At 43.4% G+C, this 23,164-nt stretch overlaps 1 protein-coding gene across 2 annotated transcripts in view; it reads left to right on the forward strand.

The window, feature by feature from the left end:
• The window catches only part of LOC101600196 (protein HIRA), an 80,984-nt gene that overhangs the window by 31,291 nt on the left and 26,529 nt on the right, over positions 1–23,164 (forward strand). For both annotated transcript variants that reach the window (XM_004670771.2, XM_045132524.1), the window contains 7 exons: positions 1,527–1,640; positions 6,663–6,733; positions 7,195–7,300; positions 10,463–10,675; positions 12,595–12,680; positions 17,438–17,632; positions 19,577–19,738. In XM_004670771.2, coding sequence (XP_004670828.1) covers positions 1,527–1,640; positions 6,663–6,733; positions 7,195–7,300; positions 10,463–10,675; positions 12,595–12,680; positions 17,438–17,632; positions 19,577–19,738 — 947 coding nt within the window. The remainder of the gene's footprint in view (positions 1–1,526; positions 1,641–6,662; positions 6,734–7,194; positions 7,301–10,462; positions 10,676–12,594; positions 12,681–17,437; positions 17,633–19,576; positions 19,739–23,164) is intronic.

A 23,164-nucleotide genomic window follows, 5' to 3' on the forward strand; every position in this document is an offset into this window, starting at 1 on the left:
GGGTCTTGCTCTAGCCCAGGGTGACTTGGAATTCACTATGTAGTCTCAGAGTGGCCTGGAACTCAGAGCGATCCTCCTACCTCTGCCGCCCAAGTGGTTGAATTAAAGGCATGTACTACCACACCTGGCTATTGCTTATCTTTCTAGCTCAAGAGAATGTCCTGTACTCTGGGTGACTGAAACTAGAATGTCTTGAGAAGGCCTAAGTTAAGCTGTTAGTCAGTTGCAAATAACATATGAGAACCTGGTTTTTCTCAACACTGAGTAACCAAACAAAATTGATGTCCAGATTTAGGTTGTAAGGAATCATCCAGACCTGATCAAAATGAGCTCTGAATTACCTATTTTATTTATTTATTTAAGTTTTTCAAGGTAGGTTCTTACTCTAGCCCAGGCTGACCTGGAATTCTCAGGGTGGCCTCAAACTCATGGTGATCCTCCTACCTCTGCCTCCCAAGTGCTGAGATTAAAGGCATACACCACCATGCCCGGCCTATGTTTTAAACTGGTCATAAATAAGTGCAATACATTGTACTTTATGATGTGAATGTTATAGTAATTAAATAAAATACTGCTTTCTAGTTTATTTTGTGTTGGGAGTCCATGTTGGATTTTATTTGAACGATGTTTGAAGTCACGGATTCACAGCTAACCGATTACTTCTACATGTGACTGTCATGCAACCCTTAACCACCATTTTAAGAATGCATATAAGAAAATTACTCCTCCTCCTCTCTAGGGCTCATACAGCTATACAAGGCCCTATAGCTTACATATCTCCATTATGTCCAGTCTCTGTACTACTGATCATTCCTACCTCCCTGTCCTCAAAGTGCACACCCCTCAATGCCACCTGACCTTAGGTTCTTCTTACCTCTGCCCTTGGATGTCCTGGGATTCCAAGAGCTCTCAGACTTCCTAATCCAAGAAGGCAGCAGAGAACTCAGCATTTGCATCAACCAGGTTTTCTAGGAGCCAGCTGCCCTGTGTAGCAGCCAGTTCAGGAGACCGCTATCCCTGACTCAGATCATGAGATCCTCTTGATTTTAGCAGATTACTACTAGACAGTCATAACTATGAATAACAAATACAGTGGAGGGGGAAGGAATTAAGTGGGTCAGATCTCCTATCAGTCCCTTTGGCCTCCCTTAAGAGACACAGGGACATGGTCCTTGAGTTTCCTTGCAGGCTCAGCTTCCCAGGTCCACATGGCTGATCCTGCCAGGACAGGAGGAATTGAAAGGTCAGTTCCAATAGCTCCCTCCCTTCAACTTGACTGCTGGCTTCAGAGTAGAAACTTCAGATCTTTATTTTACCAGTCTCCATGTTTTCTGTCTTCGTTGAGCCTCCATTGTATCATCAGCAGAATATCTCCAAATAGTTTGGAGATGAAATTACCCATATCCAGTGCCAAGGGTAGAGCTGTGAGAGGGACTATTACCAGTGGGCTGGTATGTCTGAGACTTGGGTATGGGGGACATGCTTAACACTTGATTATTTATTTTAACTTTTTTATTTGGCCTTAGAAATTCAATCCAAAAATCTTCAAAAAGAAGCAGAAGAATGGGAGCTCTGCAAAACCAAGCTGCCCATACTGCTGCTGTGCGGTTGGCAGTAAGGACCGCTCGCTCTCTGTCTGGGTAAGCCACCTGAGCTTTGGCTCATGGGAAAGGTACTGGTTGGAAAGACAGTGAGCCTAGAGGACTTGAAGGGAAGAGAGACTTACCGCTTTTGATGGTGGTAAGTGTAGGCCTTGCCCTGAGTCTGGGGTCAGCCCTTCTTTGGAAACCTGCAGGCTCTCTTGCTGTGTAGAAGGAAGTATTGAATACTGGGCCTGGCCAGGAAAGGCCACCCTGACCCCTAGCCATAGCAGCTCTTTCATATAGCCGACACATTATATTTTCTTCCTGTTAGAAATTCTTTGCGTCCATATAACATCATCTTCAAGATACACCTAAATGAATTACTATGTTTGTTTATATTAGTGTTACCACCACCCAAAACACTTCTTGTTCTTGCCTAGTCAAGATCCTGCCATCTCCAAGGCAGCCATCCTAACAACCTTTCTTACTGACAAGTTTGGCTTGCTTTTGAACCCTATATAAATGTAATTGTGTAGTATATACTTTTTTATGTCTGGTATTTTTTTCACTAAGCATAATGTTTTTGATATTCATGTGTGTTGTGTATAACAATATTTTTATTGCTGTGTATGAGCATATCAGATCACAGTTTATGTATACTCACTCTTGTTACTCTGACAGAAATTAGGGTTAGCCTCATTGTGAGATGCTATTAAAAAAACTGATGAGAACATTTTATTTATTTATTTTTGTTTTTTGGGGTAGGGTCTCACTGTAGCTCCAGGCTAATCTGGAATTAACTCTGTAATCTCAGGGTAGCCTCAAACTCATGGTGGTCCTCCTACGTGCTAGGATTAAAAGCATGTGCCACCATGCCCAGGGGAGAACATTCTTGTTTTATTTTGTTTTTTGGAGGTAGGATCTCACTCTAGTCCAGGCTGACCTGGAATTCACTATGTATTCTCAGGCTGGCCTCGAACTCATGGTGATCCTCCTACCTCTGCCTCCCTAGAGCTGGGCTTAAAGGTGTGTGCCACCACGCCCGGCCTCTCATGGGTAAATCTTTTTTTTCAGTCTAGAGATAGAACCCAGGGCTTTGAATATGTTAGACACATGTTCTTCCACTGACATATCATCAGTCCTTGGTTGGTTCGTTATTTTATTTTATTTATTTATTTATTTGAGAGAAATAGAAAGAGGCAGACAGAGAGCAAGAGAAAGATTGGATGGCCCAGTGCCTCTAGCCACTGCAGATGAACTCTAGATGCATACACTACCTTGTGCATAGGCTTACGTGGGTCCTGTGGCTTTGCAGGCAAACACCTTAACTGCTAAGCCATCTTTCTAGCTTCCTTGGGTTTTGTTTTGTTTTGTTTCTCTTGGGGGGTATGTGTGTATATATATATTTTTTACATATATATGTATATGTATATATATATACACACACCCGTATAAATTTTATTTATTTATTGTTATAAATAAATAATTCATGTGTGTGTATGTGTGTGTGTGTGTGTGCGTGCATGCGTGAGTGCATACGTGCGCGCGCACGCATGCACGTGTTTATTATTTATTTATTTGAGAGAGAAAGAGGGAGGGAGAGAATGGATGCTCTATGGCCTCCAGCCACTGCAGACGAACTCCAGATGCGTGCTCCCCCTTGTGCATGTGGCTAACATGGGTCCTGGGAAATCGAGCATGGGTCCTTTGGCTTTGCAGGCAAACGCCTTAACTGCTAAGCCATCCCTCCAGTCCCTCCCTTGGGTTTTTTGAGACAAGGTCTTGCTATGTTGCCCAGCTGGCCTTGAACTTGAAATTCAGCCTCAGCTTGCTAAGCACTGGGATTACTTCTTGTTTGGTTTGTTTGTTTGTTCGGGGTAAGGTCTCACTCTAGTCCAGGCTGACCTGACACTCACTCTGTAGTCCCAGACGGGCCTCGAATTCACATTGATTCCTACCTCTGCCCTCTGTATGTTGGGATTAAAGGTGTGCACCACCACGCCCAGCAGGATTCCTTCTTTATATAACTAGTTGGCATCTTCATGTACTGGTCCTTTTAATCCTTTAGATGAAAATGGTGGGTAAAACAGTGTATAGGCAGTCATCTCTCAGTGGAACTGCTGTATCTTGAACTCCTTTTTACCTTTCCCTTCCAAACTCAGTGCTGTCCATTGCACAGGTGCTCAGCAGGTCAGGTATTCAGTGATAGAGAATCAAACAGTAACAACAGTGACAGTTTCTGAGTTAGGGCTTTGAAGGGATAAATTCCTTATTAAGGTCTGACAGCAGAGTACACACACATAAATTTAAAACGCTACCTTGAAAAAAAAATTTAAATACTTCTCCAAATGCAGATGGATTTAAAGTTTATATGAATATATGCATACATATATGGGCATGGTGGTACACGCCTTTAATTCCAGCACTCAGGAGGCAGAGGTAGGGGGATCACTGTGAGTTCAAGGCCAGCCTGAGACTGCAGAGTGAATTCCATTTCAGCCTGGATGTGTGTGTGTATGTATGTGTGTGTGTGTGTTTTGTTGTTTTCTGTTTGTTTGTTTAGTTTTTTTGAGGTATGGTCTCGCTGTAACCCAGGCTGGCCTGGAATTCAGTGTGTAGTCTCAGGGTGGCCTTGAATTCATGGCGATCCTCCTACCTCTACCTCCCTAGTGCTGGTATTAAAAGCATGAGACACATGCCTGGCTTAAGGTTATGTATTTTTATTTATTTATTTATTTATTTGAGAAAGAGGCAGATTGAGAGAATGGGCATGCCAGGATCTCCAGCCACTGCAAACGAACTCCAGGTGCATGTGTCGCCTTGTGCATCTGGCTTATGTGGGTCTTGGAGAATTGAACCTGAGTCCTTTGACTTTGTAAGTGAGCAACCTAACCATTAGGCCATTTTTCCAGCTCCAGATTTGAAGTTATAGGTTTGAAAGTTATCCTATGGGTACATGTAGTACAGTTTATTACAAAGGAATTTCTTACTCTTAAGGGGCTTTTTTTTTTTTTTTTTTTTTTTTTTTAGGTAGGGTCTTGCTCTATCCCAGGCTGAGCTAGAATTCACTGTGTAGTCTCAGGCTGGCCTTGAACTCACAGTGATCCTCCTACTTCTGCCTCCTGAGTGCTGGAATTAAAGGTGTGCACCACTACGCCCAGCTAAGGGGCTTTTTAAGACCTAGACAATCACTTTGCACCCACTCTGGAGCTTTGACTACAGTGCTACAGTGGACAGGTTGAGTGTGCTTTTCTTGGTCCCTTCCTGTCCCATGCCAGATAGGGTGCTGCTTGCATGTCTTTGAATGCTGAGATCAGGTGTCAGCACACACTCCACATTTCTGATGGATGTTGTAGGCACATTCATGGAAAGAGAAACAAGGCCATTCTCTCTCTCTCTCTCTCTCTATCTGTCTTTCTCTCTATGTCTGTCGCTCTCAAATAAATAAGTAAATAATTTAAAAAAAAAAAAAGGCTGGAGAGATGGCGTAGCGGTTAAGCGCTTGCCTGTGAAGCCTAAGGACTCCGGTTCGAGGCTCGGTTCCCCAGGTCCCACGTTAGCCAGATGCACAAGGGGGCGCACGCGTCTGGAGTTCGTTTGCAGAGGCTGGAAGCCCTGGCGCGCCCATTCTCTCTCTTTCCCTCTATCTGTCTTTCTCTCTATGTCTGTTGCTCTCAAATAAATAAATAAATAAATAAATAAGTAGCGGTTAAGAGAAACAAGGCTGTTTCCTGGAAATGGAATTACATTGGGACCTCAGTAGCTTAACTTTCTAGAATCTATAGTGGCACCCATGGGTGCCCACTATCCTATGCACAAGTGTGTTCCCACCCAGCCCATGTACCTGTGCCTCTGGGCCTGTCTATAGAGCAGCCAGATACTGTGTGTGAGAGATACGGCTTGCTACAACAATGGAGTGACTACTGGTGAACATGCAGTTGCTGAATATTATATAATTGTCCAAATAACATTTTCACAGATAGTCAGTGACATGATTCACTGGATGGAAAATAAAAGGCAGCCATAGAACATGTGCGATGTTTTAAAAAGTAGAATAATATTTGCAAAAGATAGGCCAGAAGAATATAATTCGTCAACGTTGTAGTAATAGCTAACTTTGGGTTTGTACTGAGGCCCATTTGTACTGTTGTGTGTTTGTGAGCTATAGGAACACACTGGCAATGACCCTGCATGACTTCTATAACTGGTTATACTAGCCTTGGATGGACCAAAACTTGAGGGGCCCCAAGAATATGAATTTAGTTCTGTGAAGCCACCTTGTCTTCTGCTGTATAGATCCTCTCGATAATCCCCTTGGTCAGATCATAGTCCTATGAACCTTCCACTCTGCCTTCACTGTTGCTGGCTATGTGTATGAAACAGTCCTTCTGTCCACACCCCCATGACCCCCAGCCCCCCTGCTAGACAGCCATTCTAGTGTGCAAATTTCTTTCAATTTATTTCTTGTGGGGTTTTTTTTTTTTCAGTTTTTAATTTTAATTACTTGAGAAAGGGAGAGATTGGGCACACCAGGGCCTCTAGCCATTGCAAACGAACTCCAGATGTATGTGTCACCTTGTGCATCTGGCTTATATAGGTCCTGGGGAATCGAACCTGGGTCCTTTGGCTTTGCAGGCAAGTTCCTTAACCACTAAGCACCTCTGCAGTCCAGATTTTTTTATTTAATTTTTTAATGTTTTATTTATTTATGAGAGAGTGAAAAACAGAGAGAGAGAGACGGGGTGAGGAGAAAGAGAAAATGGGCATGCTAGGACCTCTAACCACTGCAAATGAACTCCAGATTCATGCGCCACCTTGTGCATCTGGCTTTACATGGGTACTGGGGAATAGTACTTAGACAAGCACCTTACCTGCTGAACCATCTCTCTTGCCCCTAGTGTGCAAATTTCTAACAGGTCTTAATTTCCACATCATGCGGTTTCAACAATTGCTGTTTGGATTGCGTTAAATAGTACATGTATATGTTAGCAGACCTTGGCTTCTAGATCCATAGAGTTGGGTAGGCTGAGTTCATAAGCTGGTTCTCAGTAATTCCATTAATTTTGATTCTTTTTCTAGCTCACGTGTTTGAAACGGCCACTAGTTGTCATCCATGAGCTGTTCGACAAATCTATCATGGATATTTCCTGGTAAGGTGGATTCTTACTGCAGTGCATAGACATGAGGCCCCTTAGACATGATTAGGGCCAAGCAGCCTATGCACCTTTTCTAGTCAGTGCAGACCCCCAGGTGCACCTGCTGCTGAGAGTGTCCAGCTACAGGTTTAGATTTGCCCTAGGTAACCTCCTTCTCAAACAGGATTCCCTGTAGGTTTGTAGCAGATTTCTCAAGATGTTTCTATGATTTCAAAAATAAATTTAAAAACTTTTAGGAAATCTGGTAAGAGATGCTTTACTCATGTGCCTAGATTTAAAGGGCGGCAAGTGCTGTAATTACTACTTTCCTCACCTGCCCCTATCCTCAGGCCACAGAAGGCAAGCTGAGGTTTCTACCATCTGTCCAGAGTACTATCCAAGCAGCCTCATGCATTGTGGCATGGATGTCTGCCTCAAGCCCTTGTTCCCAAGCTGCTGACAGCTGTCTCTTTCAGGACTCTGAATGGGCTGGGAATCCTGGTGTGCTCCATGGACGGTTCTGTGGCATTCCTCGACTTCTCCCAGGATGAGCTTGGAGATCCTCTGAGTGAGGAGGAGAAGGTAGGCTACTGGCCCATGTGCTGCTACAGTAACTCTGAGAGATCCCTTTGTGCCTTTTCTTATAAAATACGGAAACACACGTGTGTGTGGTATGGTTTATGCAAGCCTGTGTGAAGGCACACACACTTAATGTGCATGTCTACAGAGGCCAGAGAAGGTCAGATGTCCTTTTATCGCTTATCAGCATATTTTCTTGAGACAGTGTTTCTCCCTCAACCTGGAGCTGTCAGTCAGCAAGTCCCAGCAATTTTCTAGTCTTTACCCCATGCCCCATTGGGGTTACAGATCCACAGACACCTTTTTTTGTTTGTTTGTTTGATTTGTTTTGTTTTGTTTTTCGAGGTAGGGTCTCACTGTAGTCCAGGCTGACCTGGAATTCACTATGTAGTCTCAGGGCGACCTTGAGTTCACGGCGATCCACCTATCTCTGCCTCCCAAGTGCTGGGATTAAAGGCGTGTGACCCGTGCCCAGCACACTGGTTTTTCAAGGTAGGATCTCACTCTAGCTCAGGCTGACCTGGAATTCACTATGTATCTCAGGGTAGACTCAAACTCACAGTGATTCTCCTGCCTCTGCCTCCCGATTGCTGGGATTAAAGGAGTGAGCCACCACACCCAGCTTTATTTATATTTTATTGAGAGAGAGAGCATATGGGTACTCCAAGGCTTCCTGCCACTGCAGACACATGTACCACTTTGTGCATCTGGCTTGATGTGGGTACTGGGAAATTGAACCCAGGCCATCAAGCTCTGTAAGCAAACATCTTTAACCATTGAGCTATCCCTGTGCCATACAGTTTTATTTTATTTTGTTTTAAATATTTTATTTAATTAAGAGAGAAAGAAAGAGGCAGACAGAATGGGCATGCCAGGGCCTCCAGCCTCTGCAAACAAACTCCAGATGCATGTGCTACCTTGTGCATCTGGCTTACGTGGGCCCTTGCAAATTGAACTGAGGTCCTTGGGATTTACAGGCAAATGTCTTAACTGCTAAGCCATCTCTTCAGCCCCCTTTTATTGTTTATTTATTTATTTATTTATTTGAGAGCATTGTTTTGTTTTCTATGTCTTATTCTAGCCCAGGCTGACCTGGAATTCACTATGTAGTCTTAGGCTGGCCTTGAACTCACAGTGAGTACTGGGTTTAAAGGTGTACAACACCATGGATTCACACCCTGTTTTTGTTTGTGTTTGTTTTCGAGCTAGGCTTTCACTCTCGCTCAGGCTGAGCTGGAATTCACTATGTAGCCTCAGGGTGGCCTCAAACTCTCCATCCTGTACCTCTGCCACCACGCCCTGTTCACACCTTGTTTTTTACATGGGTTCTGAAAAGTCTAATTTTATGATCTTCAGTCTGAAAGGCCCTCATGCTTAAGTAGCAAATGGTCTTAACTGCTGAGCCATCTCCCAAAGCCTGTTACTTCTTTTAAGATGATAGCATGTTTGTCTTTTATAGATTATGTAATCTTTATATATTTTCTTTGCAAAAAAAAAGATGGGTGTAATTTAATAAGTCTCTATTCATGGCAAAAATGAGTCCTAGAATTAGAAACTCTTTGGGTGTCTCTTCTTAAGCTATGCTTGGCCACCCATAGGAGGCTTTCACGCTGGAATAGAATTTGGGTGACTTCCCCAGGGTCTCCTCATTTCACATTTCTTATCTCATTGACTTTTACTTAGCAGCAATTATAATAGTAATACTGACCAGGTGTGGTGGCACACATCTTTAATCCCAGCACTTAGGAGGCAGAGGTAGGAGCATTGCCATGAGTTCAAGGCCATCCTGAGACTACATACTGAATCTAGGTCAGCCTGGGCTAGAGTGAGACCCTACCTCGAAAAACCAAAAACAAAATAGACACCCACTCTGGCTGCCTTGAACTCATAGCAATTCTCCTACCTCAGCCTCCCAAGTGCTGGGGTTAAAGGCATCTGTTACCACACTGGGCCATTTTATGCTTTCTTTCTTTTTTCTTTTTTTTTTTTTTAAAGGTACAGTCTCACTGTAGCCCAGGCTGACTGGGAATTTCCTGATGTACTCTCAGACTGGCCTTGAACTCAAAGCAGTCCTCTACCCCTGCCTCCCAAATGTTGGGATTAAAGGTGTGTGCCACCACTCCTGTCTTGATTTTAGGCTTTTATAAGCACTGTTTTCTGCAGTGTGCTGGGAAGATAGGAGGAAACACAATTCAGAAAGACTAGGACAGAGGAACAGGTAAAATACTCTCAGAGACAATGTTGGTTTCATGGGGACTTCCTGCCATATTAGCTGACATTTTTTTTAAATTATTTATTTATTTATTTATTTATTTTTGCTTTTCAAGGTAGGGTCTCACTCTGGCCCAGGCTGACCTGGAATTCACTATGTAGTTTCAGGATGGCCTCAAACTCACGGTGATCCTGCTACCTCTGCCTCCCGAATGCTGGGATTAAAGGTGTGCACCACCATGCCCAGCAGTAGCTGACATTCTTAAGAGCAGTGAAAGCAGACTGTATCCATGAGAGTGCTTAGTGTCCTTGGAATGACTTAAGTTAGGGCTGGAGAGATGGCTTAGTGGGAAAAGTGCTTGCTACACAAGCATAAGTGTGGATCTCCAGAACCCACATAAACTTGGTTGTGCCGGTAGACGTCTATAATACCAAGTAAAGAAAAGGGAGGAGGAGACAGGAGAAGTGCTGGAAGCTAATGGGTCAGTTGGCCTAGAAAACACAGTGATGGGAAGAACCTGTGCCAGAAACAAAACAAAGGCTGACACCCACAGTTGTCCATTGATATCCACACATATACTGTGGCATGCATGTTCCTGAAATAACACATAAATATCACACACACAGCCTGAAGTTACTGATTTGAATGTCTGCATTTCAGTTAAGATTGGGGTCATTTGCCATTTGTTTTACAGTACACCATGCAGTAGTTAATTTGTTGTCAGTATCTCACCATCATCCACAGCTGTAGATTTACAGGAATGTGTAAACATCTTGTGATGTCCGGAGAGACTTCAACAAGCTTTGTACCTGGGAATAGGCAGTTAGATGGGAAGTGATGAGAGCCTGCCTCCTGGGTCCTGCAAAAGTCAGTGATGTGTCACACCCGCTAGTGGGCCTCAGCTGTCATGGTCATGCTCACCTGTGTGTCAAAACTCTCCCTACCTTCTGCAGAGCCGCATTCACCAGTCCACATATGGCAAGAGCCTGGCCATCATGACCGAGGCCCAGCTCTCCACAGCTGTCATCGAGAACCCCGAGATGCTCAAGTACCAACGAAGGCAGCAGCAGCAGCTGGACCAGAAGAGTGCCACAGCCAGGGAGACGAGCTCAACCTCCTCAGTCACAGGTGTCGTCAACGGGGAGAGTCTGGAAGACATCCGAAAGGTGAGGAGCTGGCTGCTGGCCAAGGGACACTGAGTACATGGACACATAGCCCGGGAGAGGAAGAAGGAAGCGGCAGGTGGAGAATAGCACAGGAGGCTTTCACGGGGCCAAAGATTGGGGTCAGAGGCATAAGTGGTGGTGGAAGACAGGATGTGCTAACTATGGGTCATGGGCTGCTGGGGCCAGTTAGCACAGTGCCCACAGAAATAGGAGCCTGAAGTACCTTTATAAGAGGCCTCCTTGCCCCAGGGAACAATTGAGGTTATCCTTACAGAAACTGCCAAACTTTCACCTAGTCACCATTTTTTTTTTTAATATTTATTTATTTGTGTGGTGCAGGGGAGGATGCCAGGGCCTCTTGCCACTGCAAACAAATACCAAATGTTTGCACCACTTTTTCCATCTGGCTTTATGAGGGTGCTAGAGAATTGAACCCAGGCTGGCAGGCTTTGCAAGCAAGCACCTTTAACTGCTGAATCCGTCTTCAACCTACTTACCTTTCTAGAAAATTCTAGATGGTAGGAATTATGGATTCTAGATTCTATCTACCCTTGGGCTTCTGCTGGCTCTCTTTCCTCTGGAAGCCCATATTTCACTGGTGGAATTGAGACTGGAAATGGGACAGGGCAGAGTAGGAAATCTTGAGCTCACTTGGAACCTAAAATCATCACCAGAAGCTTGTGTTGGTCAACAAGCCTCCCTCGTGATTCCAACAGAATGTATGGCTGACTGGGAATCCTTAGTTATGAACTGCTCATGGAAGGAGAGGAACTCTGATAACAGTTGAGACGTTGAGCATGGTGGTCATGCTTATAATCCCAACATTTGGAAGACTGGGGTAGGAAGAGTGCCACAGTTTGAACCAATCCTCTGCCAAAGTGAAACTCTGCCTCAAAGAAAAAAGAAAAAGGAAGGGAGGGAGGGAGGGAAGGGAAGAAACTGGTTGGGGAGATGGTGTGTTCAGTAAAGTGCTTGCTGCGCAAACATGATGACTTAAATTTGATCCTCAATACCATGTAAAATGTGGGGCCTGGCGGCATGTACCTGTAATCATAGCACTGGAGAGGTAGAGATGGGACGATCCCTGGGGCTCACTCTCTAGTCTTACTTATGAGTTCTAGGACAATTAGAGATGCCATTTCAAAGGAAAGAGACAGGCTCCTGAAGATGCCACCTGAAGTGGTCCTTTGGCTCCACGTGTGTACGTGAACACACATGCCTATTAATTACATGAAAAGTTAGGTTTCAGTCCCCACTGTGTGTGACAAGTGTAGCTCACAGGTACAGGCCTAGCACCCCATGGCTGTCAGGTGACATGTGCTCACAGACCATGAGACTCACACATCTGTCACTTGATGACAGGGAGGAAGGTTCTTCAAGTCACTTTAACTGGGAACTTTTTGTCCTTCTCTGTGTCAGAAGTTAAACACATACCTGCTAAAAATGCCTGTGCTTGGTTAGCTGCCCAAGTTTCCTTGTAACAAGGCTGTAGAAAAAGAGAAAAAGAGTTGTATTTTCCCAGAAGCCTTCATTTTTCACCCCACCTTAGTGAGGTATTCACAGCCTCATATTTAATGCATACAACTTAGCAGTGAGACAGACACTGAAGAATGATACTGCCTGATAAAGAATTAAAAAGTTTCCAGACTCACAGAAGTAGAGAGGAGATTGGTAGGTGCTGGGGACTTGGGAAAGGACGTGGAGAGATCTTGATCAACAAATACAGATTCTCACTAATTCAGTCCTAGGGATCTATTGTGCAGCAGTGTGCCTGCAGTTAGTACCGCAGTACACACTAAGTTTGTTAAGAGAATTAAGTTTTTTATCACAAGAACAAAAAAAAGGCAGCTTTATTTCTTGACATTTGAAGATGGTTGGCACAAACTTTTTCATTCATCTATGTGACTCTACTTTGCCAGAATCTTTTGAAGAAACAAGTGGAAACTCGGACAGCAGATGGTCGGAGAAGAATCACACCGCTCTGCATAGCACAGCTGGACACTGGGTACTCATTCATTCACCAAGCTTTCTGTGACCCTATCTGGGGAGGTCTTTCTCCTTTCACTACTTAGCACTTTCATAGTTAGGGTCCTCACAGACCCTTGGGCCAGTGTGGCTCACAGAATGGAAGCAAAAGTGAAGCTCAGCTCCCACCACCCTCAAAGTGCCATGGTCCTTACAGAGCTCTTACACACAATTCATGTGGAAGCATGAGGACTTGAGATGGCCTGAAGTTAGGATGCCTTCTCTGGCCAGTGGTCTGCCCCACCTCAGTACTGTTGAAGTACTTCAGGACATAAGAAGTGATGTAACACTTTCTTCTTTCCTTTTATATTTCTGTGATTATGAAAGGCATATATAGAAACATTGTTGAAATTTTTGAAAATAGTAAAAGCCCAAAGAAAAGAATAAATGTTATCCATATTCCAGTCTGTTAGCATTTTGATATCTGTATTTCCAGTCTTTCTCCCACTTGTGACTGTATCTTTATCTTTCATGCACTAAATAGTCCTCTGATCAGTTCCAGAATTTCCTTCAATTGCTTTAAATCCTTCCAGTTTCTCCTGGTGTTAAATAAACATCTTGGGCCCAAGGAAAAAGAAGCAAAACAGATTCTTGTCTTCTAAATGCACTATAAGTTACTAAAACAGCAACCTAACTGTGAATTATAATTTGTGTCTAGGTTTTTTTATTTTATTTGTTTCTCTTCCCCCCCCCCCCCTTTTTCTGAGGCAGAGTCTCACTGTAGCCCAAGCTGACCTGGAACTCACTGTCTGTAGTTGGGCTTGCTTTTGTATTGTTTGTTGTATTGTTTGAATCAATGACATACATTGATTCAAAGGATGCTAAGGGCTTTGGTGAAAACAGTAGACCCCCATTGTCAAGGTATCCCTGTATGGATCTTAACCCATACAGTGTGCAGTCAGATCATGGTATCTGGTACCAAAACTGGATTCCTTTTGTGTTACTGCTTTTTTACCCTCCTGATTCCTGTGTTCAAATGAGTAGCAATACTGTTGCAGGGTTTAAGAGAAGGGAGCCTGTCTCAGCCCTGGGTGGGCTTGGCTTAGGGGTTAGAGTGCTAGATACTCAACAGTCACTAAAACTCCCCAAGCCAGTGGCTGTTGAGTTTTTTTGTCTCACAACCCTCAAAAGAATTGACATGTGCAGACACTGCAGAAGGGCAAATTATTTTTAGAAGGTAAAGCAGAAAGCTCCCAAGCTTGGTCTGAGCATGGTGACACATGCCTTTAATCCCAGCACTTGGCAGGTAGAGGTAGGCAGATCATTGTGAGTTCAAGGCCATCCTGGGCTACAGAGTGAGTTCTAGGTCAGCCTAAGCTACATTGAGAACCCTACGGGGTGGGGGCGGGGGGAGGTAAAGGAAAAGTTAAAGGCTCCCAAGCTTGGAAGGGCTCCAAGTGGGTAAATTAGGCATCAAGTCAGGACGGGTTAGATTGGTTCCACCCTTGGGGATGTGAATTGGATATCAAATTGGATTTGTTACTTGTATATGGGGTCTTGATTAAAAAGAAAAAAAAAAAAAGCCGGGCGTGGTGGCGCACGCCTTTAATCCCAGCACTCAGGAGGCAGAGGTAGGAGGATCGCCGAGAGTTCGAGGCCACCCTGAGACTACAGAGTGAATTCCAGGTCAGCCTGAGCTAGAGTGAGACCCTACCTGGAAAAAAAAAGAACAGGGGCTGGTGGTGGTCAGCCAACATTTTGGTGAGTCAGGGCTTTTTGGAATTCAATTCCCAGACTTATCATTAGTACTACTCTTCTTGAGCTTGTAAACCTAATTACCTACAAAATGGAGGCTACCTTACTCCTAATTCCTATCAACAACATCTAGAAAATTATTAGCCAATCATGAAAGAAAAGAAGATATTTAAGTGGAAAATAATCACAAATAAAGTATAAATCAAGGGGCTAGGGAAATGGCTCAATAGGTAAAAGCACTTGCTGTGCAAGCATGAAGACCTGAGTTCAATCCCCAGCACCCACGTAAAAAGCCAGGCTCAGCCATGCATGCCTATAACCCCAGTGTTGAAGAGGGTGAAGACAGGAAGATCATTGGGGCTCACTGGTCAGCCAGTCGGACTGAAAAACAACAGCTCCAGGTTCAATGAGAAACTCCATCTCAAGGAGATAAAGCAGAAGATTGATTAAAGACGCCGACTTTCTCCACTGGCATATGCATCTATACACACACACACACACACACACACACACACACACTATTTTTTAAGAGAATTACTCAAGGGAGCCGGGTGTGGTGAAGGATCGCTGTGAGTTCGAGGCCACCCTGAAACTACATAGTGAATTCCAGATCAGCCTGGACTAGAGTGAGACCCTACCTTGAAAAACCAAAAAAAAAAAGAGAGAGAGAGAGAGAACTCAGGGTATGGAGGCCAAAAGAACATGAGTTCTAGGCTAGTCTGGGCTACAGTACTAAGACCCTATCTCCAAAAGAAAAAAAGTCAAAATAGTAGAAAACTCTTCAGGCATGGTGGTACACACCTTCAATCCTAGCACTCAGGAGACAGAGGTAGGAGGAGCACCATGAGTATGAGGCCACCCTGAGACCACATAGTGAATTCCAGGTCAGCCTGGACTCAAGCAAGACCCTACCTCAAAAAAAAAAAAAAAATCTATATATAGTGGTAAACTATTTCCTACTCAGAATTATGAATATTTTTAACAATGTAAATTATAAATCAGTAACATATCAGTAATGACAATGATAGATAAAGGATTTGACCAGTTCACAGAAAAGGAATTCAATCTTTCTTGTTTTTTAGGTTAACAGAAAAATGGGTATCATCATAGCATCTTTGTACATGTGTTGTTATTCTTTGTTCTCAATCATTGCCCATCCCCCATGTCAGAGACTACTGTCTGAAAAAAATTAATGGTATACCAAGGTACTTACAAACCAAAACTGTAAATAAATAACTTTTTTTATCCATCAGACTGACAAGTATCAAGAACTGTGATAAAACTTAGTTAGGTTGGGCCTGACAGTACAGGCCTGTTATCCCAGCTGTTCTGGAGACTGAGGCAGGAGGACTACAAGTTCAAGGACTGCTCAGGCTGTGCAGTTAGTTCAAGGCCAGCATCAACGTTGGGCCACTGAGACCTTTTATCAAAAGAAAAAATTAAAAATTAGTGGCTGGAGACATGGCTTAGCAGTTAAGGCATTTGCCTGCAAAGCCAAAAGAATCCCGGTTCGATTCTCCAGGACCCACATAAGCTAGATGCACAAGGTGGCGCATGCATCTGGAGTTTGTTTGCAATGGCTAGAGGCCCTTTCATGCCCATTTCCCTCTCTCTCTGCCTCTTTCTCTCTCAAATATATATATATATATATATATATATATATATATATATATATATTTTTTTTTTTTTTTTTTTTTTTTTTTTTGGTTTTTCGAGGTAGGGTCTCACTCTGGTCCAGGCTGACCTGGAATTAACTCTGTAGTCTCAGGGTGGCCTTGAACTCACGGTGATCCTCCTACCTCTGCCTCCCGAGTGCTGGGATTAAAGGCGTGCGCCACCACGCCCGGCTATTTTTAAAAATTAGAACTGAGGTTAAAGTGAAATTGTAGAGAAATAGGCAGTTTAAACATTAATAAGGTGGTTCCTAATTAAACCTCTAAGAGGAAACTTTAGAAATGCATATCAGAAATCTGGACTAGACATCTCATTTTCTGCTCTAACTGCATTTCTAGAGTATATCCCACATATATGAATTGGTGGGTCCAATTACAATTCTAATTTCAGGAATCTTTGAACAGCTACTGTGTGCTATAAAAATGAGTTACACAAACTTTTTCAGACCTGACAAAAGTCCCTTGGAGAGAGTCTAAGATAGGAACTCGAGACACAATTGAAATGACAGAAATGTACAAGACTATGAGGTTGCAAATGGCCAGCCAGAGAATCATTCCTGGATGGTCTAGCCTATGTTCCTCCATTTCAACAGTTAATATCATGCCCCCTGCTATAGCAGTATTAAGTCACAGAAGTGGGGAGATGGCTTTGCTTCTCAATAAAGGGCTGGGTTAGGTAAATTAGATGTCCATTCAGTGGGAAAGCCTATAGCCCTTAAACAAAAGAGAGGCCTCCCCCCATGCACCCTTGGTATGTTTCATTTTCCTTGTTCTAAGACTCATAGTTAAGCTGGGCATGATGACACATGCCTTTAACCCTAGCACTTGGTAGGCAGAGGTAGGAGGATTGCTATGAGTTCAAGGCTAGCCTGAAACTACATAGTGAATCCCAGGTTATCCTGGGCTAGAATGAGACCATACCTCAAAAATAAAATAACTGAATGTGATGGCTCATGCCTTTAATTTCAGCACTTGGGAGGCAGAGGTAGAAGGACTGCTGTGAGTTCAAGGTTACCCTGAGGCTACATAGTGAATTCCAGGTCAGCCTGAGCTAGAGTGAGACCCTACCTTGCAAAACTAAGTCTCACCATTATCCAGTCTTAACACCTCAGGTCAGGATGCATTGTAGAGTCAATTGTATCTAACAATTATAATTAGTAGCCTTGTATTTCTTAGTACATGTAATTCTGTTTCATTTCAAATTCACTTAAGCATGGTATGTGAAGCACTTTTCATTTTCTTTTGACTGTTCTGTAACTTTCCAAATTACTTACAATTACATACAAAACCCCAAAAAATGTGACTTAGAAGTTATATAAAGTAATGAATAAAGCATTTTTTGCTGACTTTTTTTCTTGCTTAACAACAGAGACTTCTCCACGGCATTCTTTAACAGCATCCCACTCTCGGGCTCCCTGGCAAGCACCATGCTCTCCTCTCATAGTGGTCAGCAACTGCTGCCACTGGACTCTACTACCCCCTCCTTCGGCGCCGCGAAGCCTTGCACAGAGCCAGTGGCAGCCACCGGTGCCAGGCCTACAGGCGAGTCTGTCAGTAAGGACAGGTTAGTGGGCGCCAAGGTTTTCCCTGGGAAAAATTAAGATTTGGGACATAGTTCTGAGGATGAGAATTTTATTCTATTCTTACTTCATAGTCTCTTCAGATGAAAAAGGAAGAAATGCTTGATTTCCGATAAAGTCCTCCTCAGAAGGAAGGGCTTGTTCAGACAAGTCCCTGAGTCACAGGGCTGTGTGGACTCACAGAGAAGCGGACTGGGAATCAGGCTACAAAGGTCTGGGGACCTTCTAGTGACATACTGCCTGCTACAGGGTCAGCCCCAAATTCTGGCAGATATGTCTTGAAGATAGCCTCATATTTCTGGCTTCGGCCTCTACTTCATTGTGCTATGAGCCTTATCAGGATACTCCTGTAAGCGTGTGGACACCCCTCACACTCAAAAGCAAGTTCACTCAGAGAACAAATGTCTTCACTGTCCATCATACCTGGTCAGAAAGAACTGGTAGCATGAATAAGAATCAAGAGTAAATGCTTTCTGCAGACCCACTCTGCAGTGTACACGGTAAGGACCAGGCAGGGAGGAAGCAGCTACAGTTGCAGGGAAGTCCTCGGGTCCTTTGGCAGAATGGCTATCCATCAGAGGTTTGGTGAGCAGGTCTCATTGAGACCTTTCAGAAAGTGTTCCTCCTCGAGTCCATACAAGCCAACCAGAGGAAGAGGGCTGTGGAACTGGGATAGTGGCAAGAGCAGAGTTCTGAGGCCCTGATATAGGACAGGAATGAGAGGAGAAAGTCTGGTTTCTTCTAAACTAGATAGACTGGGCTTTTCCCAGAGGTAGACACGGACTTTAGCATCCACATTTTAGGAAGATAATTCTAGTAAACACTGGTGCCTAGATTTAGATGGTCCCTATCACTCGCAACTCACATCATGAGAGCACTTCTCCATTAGTGGAATAGGATCTTGTGTTATTGTGGTCTTTGGTATCAGGCTGTGGCAGCACACCAAACATCAAGTGTCACTGCTCTTAGGAAACTATGAGGTAAGTTAGAAAGGAAACAGTTCAGAAGGAAGTCACAAAGAAAGCATCCAGGTGTAAAGATGTCTAGGAAGGACAGATGCCACCAAAGCCAAGCAGTGTTTCAGGATTGGCACTAGAGGTCATGGAGGAGAAAACTGCCATCCAGCTTGGCTAGTGTGGGGTTGGAGTGGATGGGGTTAGAGTGTTAATCTGCAGGATGTCAGCAAAAACCAAGTGGCTTTGGCCTATGTGTGTGGGATGGGCTTGAGCAGAAAGAAAGCTGAATGAGCTATTGCCTGGCCCTCTGTTTTCCCCAGAGTGCTAAGATTTTGTTGTCCCACTGAGGAATGGGAGGGGCTCCCCAGGATAAGGTGCACTAACTGAGGCTAGACCTGGATAGATCTGGAATAGACTGTGGCATCAGGACCCCAGTGGATGCTTTCTTCCTCAGAGCTACAGTGAAAACAGGGTGGTTTAGGGTATATATGCTATGTTCAGATTGTGGAAACCCAGCAGTATGATTAGCTACTTCCCAAAAACTTAGAACAATACAAATGGAAAAATGTGAATGCATTTGTTCATGACCACCTCAGGTAGATTTCCAGAATTTTAAGTCATGAGCATTTGGGGAATGGGACCATTAGACTACGTTTTGAAGTATTCTTATATTTATAGAAAGAATGCCGGGTGTGGTGGCGCACGCCTTTAATCCCAGCACTTGGGAGGCAGAGGTAGGAGGATCGCCGTGAGTTCGAGGCCACCCTGAGACTCCATAGTGAATTCCAGGTCAGCCTGGGCTAGAGTGAGACCCTACCTTGAAAAAGAAAAAAAATTAAAAAATTAAAAAAATATAGAAAGAAGTTTAATGTTTATACTCCTTTTGATAGGCTCCAAGTTATATAAGCCCTAAATTTCCAAATCTTTTAGGAACTATGTTTGACATGTCTCTTACCCTTTTTTATTCCCCAGTATGAATGCTACCTCTACTCCTGCTGCATTGTCACCCTCTGTATTAACAACCCCGTCCAAGATTGAACCCATGAAAGCATTTGATTCCCGATTCACAGAGCGGTCCAAAGCCACACCAGGTGCTCCTTCCTTGACCAGTGTGACTCCAACAGCTGTTGAAAGGTAGGTGGTAGGGGACCCCCTCACCCCAGAAACCAGAGAACATGCATACCTCCCCAGTTTTCCCACAATGCAACCTACTTCTAGCAGGAGAGCAAGATTTCACAAACCTGTGTAAACCACCAGCTCTTGAGAGAAGCAGGTAGCTGCTAAAAGTTAGCAGGTGGCTGGAAGGAGACACAGATGAAGATATTGTGGGCAGAAGGACAGCACAGGAAGAGATACAGTGTTGAGTGGTATGACCTGCTGAGAGTAATGTCCTTTGAATGGAGCCTAGAGTTGGTTGAAAAGTACAACAAAAGTATGGCTGGAGAGAAAGAAGGCTCTAATGTTGTTAGATTGTGTAAGTCTAAGACTTTCTGCTCAGAAACAGAACCAAAGGAAGGGAGGCAAGACACAAGTAATGTTAAGTGAGGTCTTTGTGAGGATACATGGACTTCAGAGCTCTATAGACTTATGTACAATCTGTCTGTTCCCTGCATTTCCTCTACTATGCAGAGGCCAGAACATGTGGGCTGTATTTTTTTTTTTTCCTTAGAGTTGTATGAGTATGTCCTTTTGAGGCAGCCAGATAAGTCTCTGCCATTGACATTAAGCTGATGACCAAGGACCATGAGTTTTCATGGTCACATCAGTTCCAAACAAAATGTTTGTCCTGAGACATGTAGGTGTTAGAAATGAATCACCAGCACAAAGTCAAGGTGCATGGAAAAGGAGGACAGCTCCATCTGGAGGGACTTGGACAGTCACTAAGCTATGCCCTCAGCTTTCATTAATTACTTTCATGTTTTGTTTTTAGGAACAGGGGACTGGGATATGGCCCAGACTGCTCTTAAGTTTGCATCCTCCAGTCTCTCAATGCCTCAACTTTTTTTTTTTTTTTTTTTTTTAAATTTCAGAGAGAGAGGTAGATAGAGAGAAAGAGAGAATGGGCACACCAGGTCCTCCAGCCACTGCAAATGAACTCGAGATGCATGCATCCCCTTGTGCATCTGGCTTACATGGGTCCTGGAGAATTAAACCGTGGTCCTTAGGCTTCACAGACAAACTCCTTAACCACTAAGCCATTTACCCAGCACCTCCCTCCCTTTTTTTTAAGGTGCTGGGATTACAGGAGTATATCATCATACCTACCCCTGATTTTTTGTTTATCTCACTCTAGCCCAGGCTGAGCTGGAACTCACTCTAGTTCCAGGCTGGCCTGGAATGCATAGCCACCCTCCTACCTCTGCCTTCCAAGTCCTAGGATTAAAGGTGTGTACCATTACACCCAGCCCTGATTTTTATTCTTTTAAATATGTTAGAATATACTTTATGACCCAGAATGTGGTCTTAATGATTTTTGTGTGTGGGACTGAAAAGAATGCTGTGGTTAGACAAAATGTTTTGTAAACATAATTAAATTGAAATAGTTATTATTATGTCCACATTACTTTCTATCTGTTGAATCTATTAGTTTCTATTTGAGGGGTATTGAAATCTACAGTTACCTGTTTGCTCAGTTTGTCAGTTTTGCTGTATGTATGTTGACATTCTGTCTTCTTGGAGAACTGTCCCTATATCATAGTGTAATACTTCTCTTTATCCTTACTAACTTTCCTCGATCTGAAATTAATAAAGCTAGCCCAGTTGGATTTTTCAGTTTTAGAATGTCATATTCTTTTTCATCCATATACACTTTGAAAGTAGACTTTGTTTTTAGGGCAGGTTTATATTTAGAGAAAAGTTGAACAAAAAATAAAGACTTCCCATATGTCCTCTCCTCCCACACATGCTCCCTGCATAATCACTCGAAGTTCATAGTTTACATTACAGTTCACTTTGGTGTTGTACATTTTTGGGGGGCTTAACAGGTACATAATGGCATACCCACCTTTATAGCACTTAATAGTTTCACTGCCCTGTTATTTATCTTCTGTGTTCCACCTGCTTAAACTTAGTTCCCCCTGAACCTCTGGCAACTGCTAATCCTCTTGCTGGCTCATGATTTTGCCTTTTAAACAATATTGAAGCTGGAGAGCTGGCTTAGCACTTAAGGCGTTTGCCTGCAAAGCCAAAGTATCCCAGTTCAACTCTCTAGGATCCACGTTAGCCAGATGCACAAGGGGGCACATGCATCTGGAGTTTGTTTGCAGTGGTGGGAGGCTCTGGTGCGCCCATTCTCTCTCTCCCCCTCTTTCTCTCAAATAAATAAATAAAATTAAAATAAAATAAAAAAAATGTTGGGCTGGAGGGATGGCTTAGCGGCTAAGGCATTTACCTGCAAAGCCAAAGGACCCTGGTTCAATTCCCCAGGGCCCATGTTAGCCAAATGCGCAAGGAGGCACATTGCATCTGGAGTTCATTTGCAGTGGCTGGAGGCCCTGGCACACCCATGTTCTCTCCCTCTCTTTCTCTCTCTCTCCCCCTCTTTCTCTGTCAAATAAATAAATTAAAATAAAATATTTTTTTTTTAAATGTCCAAGTCTGGAGAGATGACTCAGCAGTTAAGGCACTTGACTGCTAAACCTGACAAGCTGAGTTTGATTCCACAGTGGCAGCATGCATCTGGAGTTCATTTACAAAGGCTGGAGGTCCTGGAACAATCTACATCTTTCTTTCCTATCTCTTATCTGCTTGCAAATAAATAAATAAAAAAATATAAGAGCCAGGTGTGGTGGCACATGTTTTTAATCTCAGCACTTGGAAGGCAGAGGTAGGCTAGAGCAAGACCCTACTTCAAAAAAAAAATTATATATATACACACATACATACACACACACACATACATACACACAGACATGTATATGTATAATGTCAAATAGTTGGAATCATTCCTTTATACATACTTTCTCTCTTTTTTCTTCCTTCTTCTTTTATCTCTCTACCCCCCTCCTCTCCTTCCCTACTCACCATTTGAATCACATCCCACACTCCTTTTACTTTTTATATATATAGCCAAAATTTTGTCTTAGGAAACTAAGTTTAGTGGCACACACCTGTAATCTCAGCTACTTGGAAGGGAGACTAAAGCAAGAAGCTCATGAGTTAAAGGGGACAGCCTGGACAACATAGCAAAATTCCATCTCCTGTATGATATGGCTAGACAGTTGAAGGTGCTTACTTGCAAATCTTGCTAGCCTGGGTTCAGTTCCCCAGCCACCCATCTCCAGCCAGACACAAAAAGTGGTGTAAGCATCTAGCTTTCATTTGCAGCAACAAAAGACTCTGGTGTGCACATATACATACACATACATGTGCCCATATACAAACAAGTAAATTTTTGAATTTATATCAGAAGTGCATAAATCTACTTAAATACTAGCCCAGGCTAACCTGGAATTCACTATGTAGTCTCAGAATGTGGTCTTGGAATCACAGCAATCCTCCTACCTCCTGAGTGCTGGGATTAAAAGCGTGCGCCACCACACCTGCCTGGCTTCTAATTGG

Source organism: Jaculus jaculus, chromosome 13, assembly GCF_020740685.1.
Source record: "Jaculus jaculus isolate mJacJac1 chromosome 13, mJacJac1.mat.Y.cur, whole genome shotgun sequence".
Classification (NCBI taxonomy): domain Eukaryota; kingdom Metazoa; phylum Chordata; class Mammalia; order Rodentia; family Dipodidae; genus Jaculus; species Jaculus jaculus.